Consider the following 18,795-nt stretch of genomic DNA (forward strand, 5'->3'; position numbering starts at 1 on the left):
TCGATAGATCTTCATACACTAAACAGTGTTGTGACAAAAGATTGTTCTTATGGGTCACCGTTTTCAAAATGACATGGTGCCTGTACCAGATAAAACGTCCAGTACCTCTGATATGAAAACGGTTGAAGATAATAACTGATGAACAGAATAAAACTCCTATGAGAAATCACAAAGGGTATTTATCATTCCACTTCTCAAAAATGTTGCAACAGAGGAGAAGATGATTAGAGTAAAAGTGCCATAGTGCAAAGGAGGAAATCTAATTCCTAGAAAACCATCGTTCCAACGTCCTCCCTAAGTTGGGGAAGCGGGACGGGAAGGAACAGTGAAATTGCAAAGAAGAACCTTAGTATTTTCAAATTGTATCTACACGACAAAATTATCTGAAATGTGTTTGATGTCTGTGATGGAAGAAAGTAGGTAAAATTCTTGTTAAATGGTACCTTCCATTTTGATTCCAGACAATGATTTGTGCAAAAATGAAACAACTGCAATACGAAACCAATTTGTCGAACAATGCAATTTTAGAACAATGTGTGCAAGCGTTGGTTTTGCTCAAAAACCGTCTGTACAATATTGGTTCATTACAGTACCAGTCACTTCAAGGGGCCCAAGTATTACAGACAAGCCATACCTATTGCAAGAAAAACTGGGGTTCTCATTTGAGATTTTACCATTCATTCCCGCTTCACCCACTTACAGAGGGAGATCGGAAAGGTAATTTTCTAAGAATTAGATTTCCTCTTTACCATTATGTCACTTATACTTTAATAATCTTTTTCTTCGTTGGATTATACCCGAGACTGGAATGATAAATACCTTCTATGATTTCCTATACGAGTTTTATCCTGTTCATTTACCTCCAACATTTTCATATTAGTGGTACTTGACGTTTTATCTGATACAGGTGCCATGTCTTGGCGGCCATTTTGAAAACGCTGCCCATATGGACAATCTTTTGCCACAATGTTGTTTAGTGTATGAAGATCTATCGAACGAGGTATCACTTGACCCATATTTTCCTTTAAAATTTGTAAGTTGGGACTGGCCCCCATGAAAGGCGGCCCTGGAGGGCACCGCGACTACCTCATTCGTTTTTTTCCATGCCTTTAGTAGGAATATGCAGCATTTATGACCCTTTTTTACCTGCCCAGGTATATTACAAAATTAAACCAGAGTTGCCTTCTTTTACCTGCCCCAGGTATGTTAAGGGGATTAAACCGCAATTACAGTGTTTTATGTACTTATTACGTTAGGTAACCAAGAGATTAACGTGTAATTAAGCCGGAACTTTTGTTTAAAAAGGCGACATTTCATCATATAGTATGATGTACATAGGATAATTACATTTTCAATTGAAGTAATGAGTTTCCAATTATCTTGGATTGATAAAGCGTGTTAGATGGTGCCGCTGACGCCACTAGCGTTTGGTTTTGTTGTGCCGCGCGCTTTGTATATTTTATCACGTATGTGTGACCTTTGCGCTGGCGCCATTACCGTCGCGAGTTTTCCGTCCGCCCGCTTTGTATATCCGCCGCCCGACAGATGTGGACGGTAACGGTATTTTCCTTTATAGATATTGGCGCACTTTGTATGTTTACCCAATACTTTAACTTAAGTAAGAAGACAAAGTTCACTTACCTTTGTTGACACCCCCGCTATTTCGCTGGGTATTTCCTGGTTGCTGTCAATGCTTTATTGATATTGATAATCTTTATGACGTAGAAGAACTTGTTGAGCGAACAAACAAATATTGCGATACCGCATTTTGTAATTTTATGTTTTAGGATATATTTATTACCTCGGTTGACTTTTTGATTCAGATTATTATTAAACTTAATAAAATAATAAATTATTGAGTGAATATATGAATTTGATATTGTAATTTATGAAAAGTATAAATATTGTGCCTTTATTAATTCTCTATTTTTATACATATGAAGCATATGTATTCTTCCTTTATCTTATACAGAATACACACACTATTTGTATTAAGTACCTTTTTAATTTTATAGGATGTAGAAATTAAAGGCATGAATATAGTTTAAAAAATTTATTGTAAAAATGACAAAATATTATATATAATAAAAAATATGTACGTAAAAAGTGTTTGTATATAATAAAAATGTAAATATAATAAAATGAAAATGTAAAATATATAATAAAAATAAAAATTGAATATATATAATAAAAATAAAAAATGTAAATATATAATAAAAATAAAAATTCTAAAATATATAATAAGTGTCTGAATATAATGATATATAGAATGTTCTATTGATTGTTTGTACATGATTAAAAAATAATTTAATATTTGAAATATACTATTTCCAATATAGAAAAAAACTATTTACAATATAGAAAAAACTATTTATAATATATAAAAACTTTACATTTTATGAGAGAAAACTATTTAGAATATATGAAATAATCTATTTACAAAACTTATGTATGAAAAATCTATTTACAAATTTTTTTTATATATATATATATATATATATATATATATATATATATATATATATTATTTACAAAATGAGGGTACGGTGTGAGGGGTGCAGATATGTTATAAAGATGATATAATAACCAGCACTTGTGAATATGAAAGGAATCTGATAGTATAGAATATTTATATGCTATATTTAGGTCATGTCAAGTTAACGAAAATGTATGATTATCATAGATGATTTTACCTCCATTCACACTATTATTTACATTGTATTTACATTTTAAATTATATACATATATACACACATTCACTCGCACAAACTATTACGTGACAGGACTTCGACTTTGATAACCATAAGGAATGGTACGGTAATCTGTCATACTGTCGGGGTTCAATCTTTGTCTTTTGTTATTTACTTTTCGATGAGTTTTTGTTTCAGGTCGTGAAACAATGGTAAACCCAGTCTTACATGAAATCCTCCCTGGGAAGTTTAACTCCTTCTTTTCAATTTTATTGCGAACTAAATCATAAAAGTGATTAAAATTAATTTCTTTTCGCGTTCTACTGTCCAAAGTAATACCCCTGATTTTGTATACATAATCTAGTTTTCCCGTCCCAATTTCTTTCAGCCTATACGCATAATTTTTAGCCCCTAAACCGATAAACATATCTATTTCCCACCCTTCCGGAACTTCACTGGTTAGCTCACCCAGGTAGGACCCAGTTGTAAGCTTGGACTTATCATCTCGTCTTTGGACAAACATTATGCTGTCCGTGTCACAGTACAAAACATTTTCAGGTCCTGCTGAAGTCAAGAGGTCATAAAGTCGAAGCCTTGCCCATGACGTAATAAACGCGGCAAGTACAACATTCGAAAACTTCCACGGTTTGTTTTCATTTTCGATGTCTTTGTATGTGACAATCAGGTGTTCGTCACCAATGGGTAGTGCTGATTGCACCTCATATTGCGCCGACAATAGATATGTAAAAAACGTCTCCGGATTATCAATGATTTTTGTTTGCGGCAAGTCTGTTCGCTGCCCCCATTTTCCATATAATAAGTTGAGGAATATCTTAGCGATATACCTCAATCCCGGGTTCTTCCTGATATTGCTATGATTTAATTGAATGCCCTCATGGGCAAGATACTCGTTAATATATTTTTCCTCGTCTCCTTTACTTTGACATGCTGCAGGAAAACCAGACGCTTCCTGCTTCATTTGGAGGAAAGAATTTACATAGTCGCGGAACAAACTATGCGTATTACAATCCTCCGAGCCGGTTAGTTCAAATTCCCACATTTCCTTAATATTGAGTATTCTATATCCGGCTTGTATTGCTTTATGAAGTTCGGGGGTGCAAAACGTACCAGTAATAGCCCGGTCCTTATCGCAATGCAAACAATCATTGACACTTTCCTCCTCCATACAAGTACGGCAAAGACCAAAAAGTAAACGGCCTCCCGCAACATATGGAAGAATTGGAAAATAAAGATCCTTTGGAGGCAAGACGGTGCATTTAACTAGCCCATGGATACCTTCCACTTCTGGAAAGTCCGGCCCCCTATGCATTTTTGGCATACCTATTGGCAGCGGCTTACGAGCCATTACCCACGGATAGAGACTCGTAACATCCAGATATTGAATGCTTTCATTATCAGTACACTCATACAGCGCATTGAAACATTCTGTGCGACCGCCATTAAAGGCATGTTTGGGGATCAAATGATCGACAATGTCGTTACACTGCGTTTTGATAAACTCTTGTATGGACTTGTCCTTTCTCACCTGATCATCCCACTCGCATTCCCACATTTCAATAAGGTTAAAACCTCGACTACGTAGGTAATTTGCTTTAATGACAGTCTCCTCATAGCGTTGCTGCATAATTGTACGATAAGACGAGGGGTCATCAAGCTGTTCATGACGTAACTCTGGATAACACGTGGGACAACAATGCCAAAAACATCCATAGAACTCCAGCACAGTCTTACTACTTGGTTCATATCCGTCAACCTTATATTTCCCAAAGCGTCTTTCGGTGCCATTTTCCGAACACTGAATTTCAGTACCTCTTGATAATTTCATGTATCGCAACCATTGCAGTGCTTTTACACTTTGACGATCGCGATAATCAAATCCAAGAGGTGGAATTACACCAATTGAATTTTTAGGCAAATATAAGGTACAATAGACATGCATAGCAAGACTGGCTATCGTACTTGAAGAAATGAAACATTGGATGCCGCCAGTTTTCTCTTCGATTAGGTCTGAGAATTTTATGATACCCTCAGCTAAAATTCTTACGTCATTACGACAGTACGCGAGCATCTCCTTTTGGAGATCATACTCCTCGCCGCTTAAAGCAAGTTCTTGGTGCCAGGCGATTAGCTGTCTTTTCTCTTCAGGGGACAAACTGTCGGGATCAAAATACTCTAAAGACGGAATTTTGCCTACATAATTTTGATTATTCGGGGTATTAAATAAGTATGGGAAAGATCCCTTCCGCAAGTTGCCAGATAAGCCTAAAGTTTTGGGTAAATTAGACAGTTTAATTCCCATGTATAAATAAGTATCCCTGAACACAATATGACCGTTCCCGACTCTCAATTCAATAATCTTTTGTCCAGTCATTGTTAAATTTACGGAAAGATGCTCGGTCTCTATAAGATGTTTAGCTACAAAATTGATATCATATCGACTCCCATTATGTGATAACACAATAACCTTGTCAAACCCTTGACGAGGTGTTAACACGAACTTAACAAAATCGCCAAGAGTTTTAAAAGAAAACTCACGATTTCCGTTTTCATCTCCACATATATGGCACGTATCATCCAACGAATTACCCTTACATGTGTGGCAAATTACTTGGGCACACACAAGATTTACCTCATGACGTTGTTCCCCCTCAGCATTCATATCCAGTAGCATAGTTTCTACATCGAATACAATGTACAAATACTTTTCGATCCGGGTAAGGCTTTGCTTCTGAACATAACAAGCATGGTTACGGTCAACATGTATGTTACATGCTTTACACAACCGCTCACCACACTTGTGTTCAGATTTCCGACGTCGTCTTAAATCAAACATTACACCACAGTCGTTACAAATCCTAACTAAGTCACATACACTCTGGCCACGTTTCGTTACATCTTTATGATTGTTGAAACATTTATCCGATGAAAACAATCTATGACAATCATCACATTCGCGTTTAATTTCAGAGGTAAATAATTTGTGGTATTTTTCACAAGCTGAACACTTAAATTCGCACTTATGATAAAGCCCATTATTATTGTACCCCTGCAAACAGGATTTACAAAATCCTCTTGTACCTAATAAGTTTAGAATACTTCCAACCAACTGATAGTGATTATTTTCGTATAGGATATAGATCTGTTTGCCACCTTTTCTACCTGGATATAACACATGAAATTCACGACTATTAACCTTCCTTTCAAAGACAATGATTTGATATTTGGATGCAAGGTGGCTCTGTATCTTTTTGGCATCTTCGAGAGTACACCCATTTTGTTCAGCAGGTTCTATGTTTATTTTTTCACATAATTTAACAGCTTGGTTTAACAAACGGTTTGGATGATTTTTTAATTTATATACCTGTTCGTGTTTTTGGTCAGCCCTTGCCATCCCCAGATTTATACTCTTTGGGAGGCAGTACAGGTCGTTCTCCATTGGAACTACCTTATCTTTTAAAAATTCACCCAATGGTGCATACTTTTTGATGGTTCGATTCCGTGTTTTTCCTCTTCCTTTACGGAGATTCACACTATGCACCTTAAACGTGACATCACCTCCGATTAGGAACTCCTCATTGCTATTGAGGGTATTTTCCACTACGGAGAAGAGGGCTTCCGGATTCAATTCAGATTTTTTCCGCCATGAGAGATAGATTGGTTTATTTAACCTCGAGGCACTGCTCTCGATAGTTATCCCTATATAGGTGTTCTTGTCAACATCCTTTATTGTATGAACCATTACGAAATCAAACAGATTTCGTACATATTTTTCTGGGTCTTCGATTCCATTTGAGCCCATACACTTAATGGATATTTCTGTCCCCTTTAGCCCAAAGTATGCATAATTACGCGATGTACTCCTTACAATCTTAAATTTTGATACACTCTTACCATTTATTGTCTTAGATATATCCTCAGAACTCACAGAACCAGAACCTACCAAGTTCATAGGTTCTCCAGAACTTGCAGAACTTGGCCCTGGCAAGTTTATAGGTTCCCCACAACTTATAGAACTTGATTCTGCTAAGTTCACAGGATCACCTAATAGTTCAGCAGCAGCTTCAGCAAATAAGCCATCTGTCTTACCTGCCAATATCAACTGCTTGAACTTTTCGCAAGCCTGATTTTTTATATCTTCGCGGAAAAACCCTATCCGATAAAGATCACTGATATCGGTTGCGGATTTACACCCTGCTAAAATAACATTCTGCACACCCTTAAAATGATGCAATAACGCCCGTAATAAACTCTCATATTGGTCATTACACACACGCACCCCCTTGGAATGATAATTTTCTATTAGCCTTGTCCAAGTATAAAATGTAACTTCAGCCGCATCAAATCCAAATTGCTCTTGAAGAGCCAACAGATTTTCTGCTTCCTTAATCAATTTCATATGTGCCATCTGTAATCATAAAATTATAACGAAATCGAATTACTTTTTCTCCTCGCCACAAAATGAAATTCTTTAAATATGGCTGTTACTAAATTAAATATTGTCAACAGTAAATCCGATAACTTTCTTAAAAATGAAGATTACACCTTGAAGTAAAAAGCAAACTGAACTATATTTTCACGTAAATATTATAAACACTATTCCTTTGATTACGGCCACTTCCAAGAATCTTTTAACTTAGAATCAACGGAGCGATGTTACCTCCACAAGTAATTATATTGAAATGGTTTCCAATTGTTCTATGGAGTCTATTTATACTTTTCCAGTATTCTTACTCGTTTATTTATTTTGTATGCAAAAGAACACGTCCGCACGGTAAGTTCTTATTTACACGCAGATAATGTAAATTCCCAAAATTCCACACGGCTTATAATTTACTAAGTATCTTCTTAAAGATACTGTTTAACTTTATTAGTTAACAACACGAAGAGACGTCTTGACTGTACAACTTTTTTGCTATACTGATCGCCGCGCGCTTTTCCCGCTCTTATATAGACGCAGATATGGAAAATTCCCAGAATTCTGTGCGATGTGCTCCGAAGGTAATTATAACTTTATGATATCCACTATGTGTTTACCGAAATATGGATAAATGTTTATTCTACAATAGTTCGGGACCAGCAAATCTAATTATAGTTTACGATAACAATGTCCCGAAAAGTACAAGTAGAAACGTCTTTACTCTAGCAGTACTTCTTTTAAAGTGAATTTATCCGGTTTGTTACGTGCTATTTATACTTTCGAAAAAAATGTAATCTCGTACCCAGATGCATTAAACAAAGAAAATCTTAAACCCAAACGACATGAAAATATTTTTTAAAGTAATACTACTATTTTACATCATGTATAATTTAAAGTCATGTGACATTCTTGAGTTTTCTAATCTTAGACAAATATTTAATTTTCACGGACATTAAAATTTTTATATTTGAAAGAGAACACCTATGATGCAAACATTTTAAAGAATAAAAGTCATTTCAAAATAACATTAGCAATACGAACAACAAAATACTAGTAAACGCAATTTAATAAAAAATAGCATAGTAAACAACAAAAATTAAACAATATAGCAACAAGAAAATAAAAATGTTAGAAAAAAATCGGTTTAGATCAGTTTCTGAGTCACAACAGCAAAACCATATTTAATTTACCAAAATATTAAGAAGTAACAGTATCAGATTTTAAAAGATACTTAATTATTACAGTTTATTCAAAATAGCATTTAAATACTTAATTGTTACAAATTATAGTTAAGAAAAATTACGTATGGTTAGAATGAAAGCTCTATTAGTTACAGATCATAGTTAAACATCAATCAGAAGAGAAAATTTATTAAATAGGAATAGCAAGAATTAACAGGTTAGGAAAAGCATAATTATTTAAAAGATCAATTACTAAATTTCAAAGATGTGCGGTTAAAAAGCATATTAAATTAACTAAACAATTAAAATAATTAATATAATAGTTGTTCTACAGTATTTAATGAAATGCATCAACAAAGAAAACTAATATAATCAATAAATATTTTTGTGACTATTCAATTTGTAAACTTTGATTTATTGTAACTATTTTTTATAATGCACTACTAATGGAAGTTCAGTTAATTTTATTTTTATACTTTAACTGTAAACGTTAATGTCTATTTTTCAAGTGACATTAAATTCTTACAATGCAATTCTTTATATGTTTACATGAAACTCTTTGATTGTAAAATAAAAAAATGCAAAAGTGTAAATTTAAAATTGTAAAAGTAAAATGTAAATTAAAAATGCAAAAGTGTAAATTAAAAATGTAAAAGTAAAATGTAAAGATGTAAATTAAAAATGTAAAAGTAAAATGTAAAGGTGTAAATTAAAAATGCAATTTTCACATGTTTACATGAAACTCTTTGATTGTAAAATAAAAAATGCAAAAGTGTAAATTAAAAAAGGTAATTTTCACATGAAACCTTTATTGTAAAATGCAAACGTAAAAAAAATGCAAAGTGTAAATTAAAAAATGCAAAAGTAAAAATGTAATTTTCACATGAAACTTTTATTGTAAAATGTAATTCATTATATGTTTACATGAAACTTTTAATTGCAAAATAAAAATGTTAATGCAAAATGTAATTTTAAAAAATTAAATGTTTCAAACGAAAATATAAGTTTAGATGTTCATTAATTAAGTTGCGCACATGTAAAGTTAGTTTAGTCAAAATTATTTGTCAGTATGTCTTTCATTATGTAAAATTTAATATTGTAGTTTCATTAAGTTAAAATTTTAATTATTTAATGTTCATATACTCTTTGAACTAAAAAAATTTAAAGTTTGCAACACTTACCACCGCTGGTTAGATGTCAACAGATCTAAAAGGACACGTTGTATTAATTTTCAGTGCACTTGTATGCCGCTGTCAACACTGAAACAATAAAAACATTTATTATTATATAATTTCAGTTCTATATTTATCATTTTGTTACAAAATTAATGCACAATAAGCTATTTAGTAATTATTTTTTTCAACTTTCAGTTTAACAATGAGCTTTTTTATTAATTTGGAACTCTATTTGTTTTTACATAGTGTTCTCTGAGTTTTCTTTAATGAAAACGAACCAATAAATAATTATCATCAAACTAAAATAAAAATAAGTTGCTCCGACTAAAAAGAATACAAATAGTTAGTACACTCACATATTGTTCAAACATCCTTAGTATGCTCACACGAAGTGTTCGAGTAATTTATTACGAAAGGCTAAATAAATAAATAAAGAGCTTGCACAGCAAACGAGTTTGTGTAACAAACGAGAGAATAAAAAAGATACGATCCAACAAATTATTTGTAGGTTCACACTGTAAGTGTTCTGAGCTTCTAATAAAATGATCAAACAAAGTTGCTGAACAAAGTAAAGATTATTTCAAGAAAGTATATTATGAAACAGGATATGTAATGGAATTAATAATGGTTGCATACTAACACGATATCTGCAGGTTTTTTAATTCCAATTTCTTCAAAGGTCCAAAAGAGAGAAGTACAATTGATCTGCTGGAGTATCCTAAAACAAAAAGACAATTTTTTTTACTACTTGAAACAAAGTTTCTTAAGAGTTTGTGAAACAAACGAACGAGTAACAGCGTAGTTGCTCTTATATCTTTCTAATTTTAACAGGAAACTTCTATTGAAGTGATTGAACAAATTATTTAAAAGTTCTCAGCATAGCTGTTTTTAGGAGTATGTTTTAGCATACAATCCAATAAATAAGTTGAATTTGCTAAGCAAATGAACCAATAAAATAAAATAACACAAACGAATAAAATAATCACACTGTAAGTGTTATAAGCTTGCTTAGCAATCGATCGAACTAAAGTTAACAACGATTTATTAAAAGAAGTTGCTCCGAGTAATTTATTAGGAGATTATCTTTTATTCTCTCACATATTGTTCGACGAATAAAATAATTGCAGCGGTTCAGTTCTAAAAGTAATATTGTAAGTAATATGAATTATTTATTACATTGCAACAAGGTTGCTCTATTTGAGTAATTTATTAAGAAAAAATACCTTTGGTAGTACCTCTGATACTTCTGGTAGTACGTTCTTGAATAGACCACACCAATGAATAACCTAAAACATATTATAATTTGTATTAGATTCGTATACACTATGTATATATATTTACTTTAGAATATCTTATACGCATACACTATAGATTCTTATATGTATATACGCAATATGTATATATCTACTATAAATTCTTATATGTATATAATATGTATATAGTATGAATATAACTACCATAAATTCTGATATGCATACACTTTATAGTATAGATTACCTTATATGAATATAGTACCTACTATAGATTCTTATATGCTTACACTATATAGATAGATTAACTTATATGATTATAGTATCTATTATAGATTCTTATATGTATATAATATGTACTATAAAGTCTTATATGTATATATATATTTACTATAGAATATCTTATATGCTTACACTATATAGCATAGATTAACTTATGTGAATACAGTACCTACTATAGATTCTTATATGTATATATATTTACAATAAAGTCTTATATGTTTACACTGTATAGTATAGATTACCTTATATAAATATAATATCTAGTATAGATTTTTATATGCTTACACTATATAGTATAGATTACCTTATATGAATATAGTATCTACTAAAATTCAAAAGACCCATCTTAAGATGATTCTCGTGTTACATATATTAAATCTATTAACAGAATTTTTTCAAGCAGCAAGCTAAAGTATGGACAAGTAGCGACAAGTCTAGTAGAAGTCATATGTAAATATCCAAGACTAGTATGGGAGAGGTCTAATATAATATGTGCTGTTTCGTAGAAGCATGCTGAATAATATATGTACAACCAAATAAGAACATATTGTCTTAGTACAAAGGCATAGGACTACATCCAAAAAAACCAAAGAAAAGCAAAACAAAAGAGACTCCAACTACCATGAGACAGAGATACAGAGTATGGTTAAGTTAGCTTAGCTGTTCTTAGGAGCATGCGATTCGTAAAAATAAGTTGCTTAGCAAGGGAGCCATTAAAATATTAGGAGAATACAAATAATTAACAATGAGCTTCTAATGAAGCGATTGAATATAAGGCGAAATATAATCCAATTAAAGTTACAAAATAAAAAGCAAAAGGTAATTAGAGAACATACATAGCAAAAAAAAACAAATAGCCAGGGAGCTACAAAAATAGGAAAGAAAAGGTATTTGTGTATGGCATAGCTAGAGAACAATAAAGAGAAAAAATACAGACGAAAATAGGTACCAAGGAAGAGAGGGAATACTACAAGCGACGGAAAAGTAAAGAGGAAATATTACAAGCGGCGGAAAAGGTACAAGAGCAAAAACCAAAAGGAAGGAAACACAGATCATGGTTGGGTCAGGTTTAGAAGTTAATGAATCAAATAGAGGAAAAGCAAAGAAAAAGAAACAAAAGATAAAGAAAGGAAAAGACAAAGAGAAAAGCAAAAGATAAATACAAAGTAAACTTTAGTTAGGTTAGGTTTAGAAGGTAATAAAGCAAATAAATAGAGGAAAACAAAAGACAAATAGTTTAATTGTCAAAGAGGAAAGAGGGTACAGTTATGTAGATGGCAGTAGGTGAAAAGAAAGAGAAACAAAGTAGGCGGAGAGACAGAGAAAAAACAGGGAGAGAGAGAGAAAAAGGTATAGTTATGCAGATGGGAGTAGGTGAAAAGAAAGAAAAAACAAAGTAGGCGTAGAGATAGAGGAAAAACAGGGAGAGAGAGAAAAGGTATAGTTATGTAGATGGGAGTAAGTAAAAGAAAGAAAAAAACAAAGTAGGCGGAGAGACAGAGGAAAAACAGGAAGGGAGAGGGAGAAAAAGAGAGAAAGAAGGTATAGTTATGCAGATGGGAGTAGGTAAAAAGAAACAAAGTAGGCGGAGAGACAGAGGAAAAACAGGAAGAGAGAGAGACAGAAGGTATAGTTATGTAGATGGTAGTAGGTGGAAAGAGAGAAAAAAAAAGCATAGTTAGGTAGATGGCAGTAGGTGAAAAGAAAGAGAGAAAAACAAAGTAGGCGGAAAGACAGGAAAAACAGGGAGAGAGAGAAAAGGTAAAGTTATGTAGATGGGAGTAGGTAAAAGAAAGAAAAAACAAAGTAGGCGGAGAGACAGAGGAAAAACAGGAAGAGAGAGAGGGAGAGAAAAGGAATAGTTAGGTAGATGGGAGTAGGTGAGAAGAAAAAGAGAAACAAAGTAGGCGGAGAGACAGAGGAAAAACAGGAAGAGAGAGAGAAAGAAGGTATAGTTATGTAGATGGGAGTAGGTGAAAAGAAAGAGAGAAAAAGCATAGTTAGGTAGATGGCAGTAGGTGAAAAGAAAGAGAGAAAAACAAAGTAGGCGGAAAGACAGGAAAAACAGGGGGAGAGAGGGAGAGAAAGGGAGACAAAGTAGAGAAAAGATTAAGAAAAGAAATAGTTGTGTGAATGATACTAGGTAAAACAAAATGCTAGTTGTTTCATATTCTATCTGGTATTAAAATGTAAGATAAAATCAAAACCAATAACAGTTCAAGGAATACTAATAAAAAAGTCTCTGAAACAAACAATAAGGAAACCATGATAAAAGAAATATTGGAGCCTAATGTGTATAAAAGGGTACGGGTCAACTGAAGCTAAGCTATACAAGGTTAGAAAAAGCATCAAAATGTTAAAACTTGCGCATAAACAAAACATCGTGGCATGAGGATTAAATCAAACAAACTTATTTTATTCTGTACTCTAAGTCTAAAACATGTATTTTGTTTCTGTTAATTTTATTTAGTATTTTTATAATTCACTTACACAAACACATACACACTCACATACATACACTCACTCACCAACTCATTCACTTACTCATAGGCGCGGTGGCTCAGTGGTAGAGCGTTCACCTCTGGTGCCTGGAGTCCTTGGTTCGATACCAGCTCGCACCAATTATTTCAACATTTTATGACAATCATTAAGTTTTGGATTTATTTTTTATAAATTGTGGTGGACAAACACCATTTCCTTGGAGTTTTCCTCCCACTTTCTATATACTTTTAAGAGCTTATTTTAGCTCACATATTTAGCCTAACCAGCATAACCGTGGGACTTAAAGATTTCATTTTTTCATTCACTCACTCAGTTACACACACACACACATATACACACACACACACACACACACACAGTCACACACTTACTTACTCATTCACTCACTCACTCACTCAGTTACACACACACTCACACACACACACACACACACACACACACATACACACAGTCACACACTTACTCATTCACTCACTCACTCAGTTACACACACACACACACACACACATTTTTTTAACAACGAGCTTAGTATTTTCGAAACAAAGTTTCTCTTTTGAATTTGCTAAGCAAATGAACCAGTAAAATAAAATAACACAAATGAATAAATAATTAACACGGAACTTTTAATAAAGTGATGAAACTAAAATAAACATAAGTTATTCCGACTATTTTATTAGGAGAGTATAAAAGTAAGAATTGCCCCTTAGTTCCTTGATGGTATGCATTCCAACACTACGACAGTGTCACACCTTATTGCCTAACCTCCTAGGATAAATCCGATGGACAGTTCCTATTCTTAACAATTATACTTATAGGGCACCCTCCCGCGTACTGTGTAGTATCCATGTAACTGTACTCGGTTAACTAATTTTACAACAAACCAGTAAACCGCCCCCATCACTCTTTCTTTCTTATCTTGCGCCGTCCCTGTCACGGAATTATTTGTACGTTCATACTTTATTTTAACACGAAGCTTTTAATAAATTAAAATATTCTCACATGCTGTTCGTGTGGGTCATGCATAAGGGTCATATTTTAACAAGGAGCTTTTTAACTTCTCACACCTTGTTCGAGTCGAGGTATTAAGAAATACGAAACAATAAAAATGTGTTCACATATACTGTTCGAATATGTTATATATGTAAGGGATTAAAAGAAAGGATTCAATAAATAATTTACGCCTTTTCATAGAAAAGGAGAATATAAAAATAAGCGTAGCACGTAAAATTGGTAAGTCCATGATTAAACCGGGGGAGCGCAAGTGTATGAGGCAAACGTCTTTTTTACTACACCAAAATATGCAAATGTCACTTTGAAGGGAAGCGTGGTGAGTCAAATGTGTTCAGCCTAATTGTATCAACGTATGCAAGTTCTACATTTATTTTAAATACAATAGTAAATTGTTTTTTACTTATCTATAAACAGTCCCTACTCTCATAATTTTGACAAATATAACTAAAGGGTCCAAAACGCACAATGTGGATGTTCATAACCTACAATCCTGCTCTCATAACCACAATGATCATTTAGTATGTTATTCCATTCTCAATTAAGTTTATAAATGCTGCAAACTTTCTTCCGAAATTCCTTGTAATTTATTTCTGTCATAAGTTTTATCGTGTCTTCCGTAAAAAAACTTTTACAAACTCCACTTAATTTTCAATCTTTAAATTATTTATCCACGAAATTATTTGTAGGTTCACAAGCTATGCTTATTCCGAGCTTCTATAAAAAGCGTAGCAATTAAAATTGCACAACAAACAATTTATTTTTCAAGTTTGTAAATACAATTTGCTCCGACTAATTTACTAAGAGAATACAAATAAGAACAACTTTTCATAGAAAAGGAAAATATGAAAATATAATATAATCAAACAAAAGTAAAAAAACAAAAAAATTCTTACCACAGCCTGACTGAGGATCGAACGCGCGACCTTCAGTGCATGAGTCCAGCGCTTTACTTACTAGGTTACGGAGCGACGCAATTTCAATCTAACGCTTTTCCAGCTAGCACGTGTTTGTATCCAAGTTCAGCATTTCAGTATACTAGGCTAATTATATTTTTTGCTTTCAATATGGTAGTACATTTGATTTCTATGACAAACAAGAAATAATTTTACCGTTCTGACTAATTTTTACAATGTATAAAAGAAATATTAAGTGTGTTGCCCTAGTTTTATTTATTTGTACAAAATGTCTACCAACATGCAATGGCAAATATATTTTGTTCATTCAAAACGGTTTGCATTATGCTCAAATAATTTGTACAAGTACCTGTAATAAATCAGAATTTGTTCAACTAGTTTATTACAAGAAAGTTAAGATCTTGGCAATGAAATCTCATCTTCAAAGCAAGTATCTCAACGAACATTCAAAACCTAAATTCCGTAAAATTAATTAAAACTATTACAAGAAACGTATTAAATACTAAAATAACGCGCGGTTTTACCATGGAAAGTTCAGATTTATACTTTAGGGCAGGGCAAAGCGTTTACCGTTGGTGCTGCCCTACAATTGCATTCCAATATATCCAATAAACAAGCTATCCTAACCACTAGGACAATTTCAAATCTAACTGACTCCTAAATCAATTCAAATTGTTCTTACGGACAAAAGTGCTGTAACAAATAAACATTAATCCTATACAAAACTATAGAACCCTGTAGGTTTTGTTTTTTAAAGCAATAATTTAAGTCTTAGTTCATCTTATTATTTATTATATTACGCGTGTTCACACCACATTCTTTATAACTTAATACCAAATATTCTACGGGTTCCCCAGGTCATGAAATAATTACTAGTTTCTCTAAGAAGCTAGGCTTCTCCATGAATTCTCACCACCCACATTCTCATTGCATCAAACTTTTAACAGTTCCTATGAAATTTTGTTTCTGTAAATAATTAGTATGCTTTTGAAATGAACTAAAACGCAAAAGGTATAAATTAATTAGCTAGTAAGAAGTTCTCTACTAATACAAGTCATTAAACTCAAAATAGGCTAAAATCTTATTTGTCTTGCCCGGTTTTTCGCAAGCAAAAGCAATATTTAACAAATCATGTTCGCGGGTTAATATTTTTATTAAACTAAAATTAATCCAGTTCCCTTAAAGAAATTGTCTACATGCCAGGTTCAATATACGGTAATTTTCTGAAACTAGCAAAACAGTATATCCTACAAATGCTTTCATTTACCAAAACTCCATAAAAATTGAAATGTCCTAAAACAAATCTACGCCTATCATCACTTAAAACTCAAATTCAAATTGTTCTTAAAATCTGTCATAGGCGATGAACGCCGGAACAAGTTATAGCTACCAAAAAAATCCATAGAAACCTATTTTTTGCTAAAGTAAATAATTTAATTAGCCATCGCTCTGTTCGCAATATTACAATAAAACGTATTAATTTAAACGTAATCCTACCACTACGTACAATGTAAAATCCTTTATGGTTTCTCCGAATTAAAAAAAAACTACGGAGGTCTTGTAACTGTTTTCTACACTTAGTTCTTACTTTAGTTCATAGGTGGCAGTAAACGCGTTGTTCACGACCCATGCTTTGTCTAACTGCTCTAACTATGTAAGTCAAAATAATGCCCCACAAATATGATACTGTTTTGTTTCATAGCCACAAAATTAATACTAATAAACATACGCTGTTTCAACTAGGTATATAAAATCATGTGGCCTATAATTTCTGTATAAATCCTAATGTACTACAATAATTTAATAGATTCATATTTTAAATAAGGTAACATCACAGAATCTAATTTCGTCTAATTCTGCCTTCCCAAGTTATCTGTATTAAATCAATCTACAGTAAAGCATCGTTCATTCTCATCAACCAAATTTGTTTTTAATTAAGACTACTGGTTCAATTCGTGTTGTAAGCGACTCAATAATAAGCTTTGTTCTCTTAATACTCAAGAAAACATTAAAATATGTAATAGTATTTCATAAAACCGCCCAAAAGTAAATATATTTCCCCACTCTGCCTAAAATACGTACACGTCACCTATAAGCTACGTGTTCAATGCCCGGTTAAAAAGTGTATAACCCTAGCCACAGTTTTCCACGTTTTTACAACAAACAAATGCCAAGGTTTAGCCCGCTTCTTCCAATTAAAAGGAAAGCCTAAAATCTAAATTCATATCCATTAAGCTACCATTAAAATTTTATTTTTAGTAATTAAAGCTCTTCCATGACTATGTGGTGGTGTAAAAAAAAACCAGTTAATTCCTCCAGTTTATGTGGCCTACATTAATCTATAAGTTCATGTCTCAAATAGCCTTGGTGAAAAAAAAGCTCTAAATTTACAATCAATTACATTATAGGCCCTAGTTCCATTCCCAACGCGAACTTCTATATTTCCACATTTAATGTTAAGCAAAAGGATCACGAGTCTCAATGTTAAACTGAAATTCAACTCAACTCTGTCTAAAATAATAACATCCGATTCTGTCTATTCAATAATATTTATGAATACAAATTTAGATTAAAACAAAAATAATATATGTGTCTATATTATTATTATTCAAATTTACTCCAAACAAAACGCATAATTTCAATAATGCATCTAAAATTGTTTAAATATAAAATAAAAATCAAATTAAACTTACCAATACGATCGTAAATCAGCGTACAAATATTAACGAGATGCACTATTCACACTACACAATAACAAAATCACCAGTTAAAAATCTTCGGGTGTTAACAATCCAAGCTCAAAATCGAAAAGAGGGTTCAATACTGATGTACTAAAAGTCTATGCATATTATGCCCTCCCTCAAAGAGGGGAAAAGATGATGCAGTCATGCTTCCTCATTGTCACATGTGCAAACGTTGCCAAAATGAATTATTTTAGTGACCTCTATCTTCTTACTCATCCTAAGTAGGCTATGGTCTTCACTCATCAAAACCAAACAAATAAATGACAATTTGGCAACACCGATGAGGTCCTTCAGTTGTTTTCCATATGCAATGGGAAATTTCCTCCATGCTGAAGCGGAGCTAAAACATAGTTTACATAAATAAGATAAACGTGGTCTGGCGTTGGTTTTACTTCCTTTAACTCATGACTCATAATCTAAATGATTTCATCTGCTGTCCGTGAAGTCACCGAGTGCTTTTTGTCTTGAAACACTGGTTTCAATGAAGATATCCAATAAATAAAACAATATTTTCTTCTTTAATAGGGCAAGTTTATAATTCAATTTTCATTATTATTATAATTCAATCACTAAAATATATTTCATCTGTTTCAATAAAAAATGTACAC

General features: G+C 32.6%; 1 protein-coding gene across 4 annotated transcripts; it reads right to left on the reverse strand.

Annotated features, from left to right (window-relative positions):
* Positions 1-2,393: 2,393 nt before the first annotated feature.
* On the reverse strand, positions 2,394-18,269 carry LOC145669579 (uncharacterized). Of its 4 annotated transcripts, none has more exons than XM_081737791.1 (5): positions 18,137-18,269; positions 10,720-10,770; positions 10,125-10,202; positions 9,491-9,568; positions 2,394-7,116 (listed from the first exon to the last, which is right to left on the reverse strand). In XM_081737791.1, the coding sequence occupies exon 5, from the start codon at positions 7,114-7,116 to the stop codon at positions 2,773-2,775; it is 4,344 nt and encodes a 1,447-aa protein (XP_081593917.1). In that variant the 5' UTR covers positions 9,491-9,568; positions 10,125-10,202; positions 10,720-10,770; positions 18,137-18,269; the 3' UTR covers positions 2,394-2,772. The 4 variants fall into 4 exon arrangements, with proteins under 4 accessions (XP_081593917.1, XP_081593916.1, XP_081593918.1 ...); XM_081737790.1 differs by having other exon boundaries at positions 10,708-10,770; XM_081737792.1 differs by lacking the exon at positions 10,125-10,202 and having other exon boundaries at positions 10,708-10,770.
* Between the last annotated feature and the right edge of the window lie 526 nt (positions 18,270-18,795).

The sequence above is a fragment of the Thermobia domestica genome, chromosome 14 (genome assembly GCF_964235325.1).
Source record: "Thermobia domestica chromosome 14, izTheDome1.hap1.1, whole genome shotgun sequence".
In the NCBI taxonomy this organism is placed as follows: Eukaryota; Metazoa; Arthropoda; class Insecta; order Zygentoma; family Lepismatidae; genus Thermobia; species Thermobia domestica.

Bases quoted from the DNA above. Each gene is read 5' to 3' on its own strand.
- LOC145669579 (XM_081737791.1), bottom strand. From the start codon at position 7,116: ATGGCACATATGAAATTGATTAAGGAAGCAGAAAATCTGTTGGCTCTT.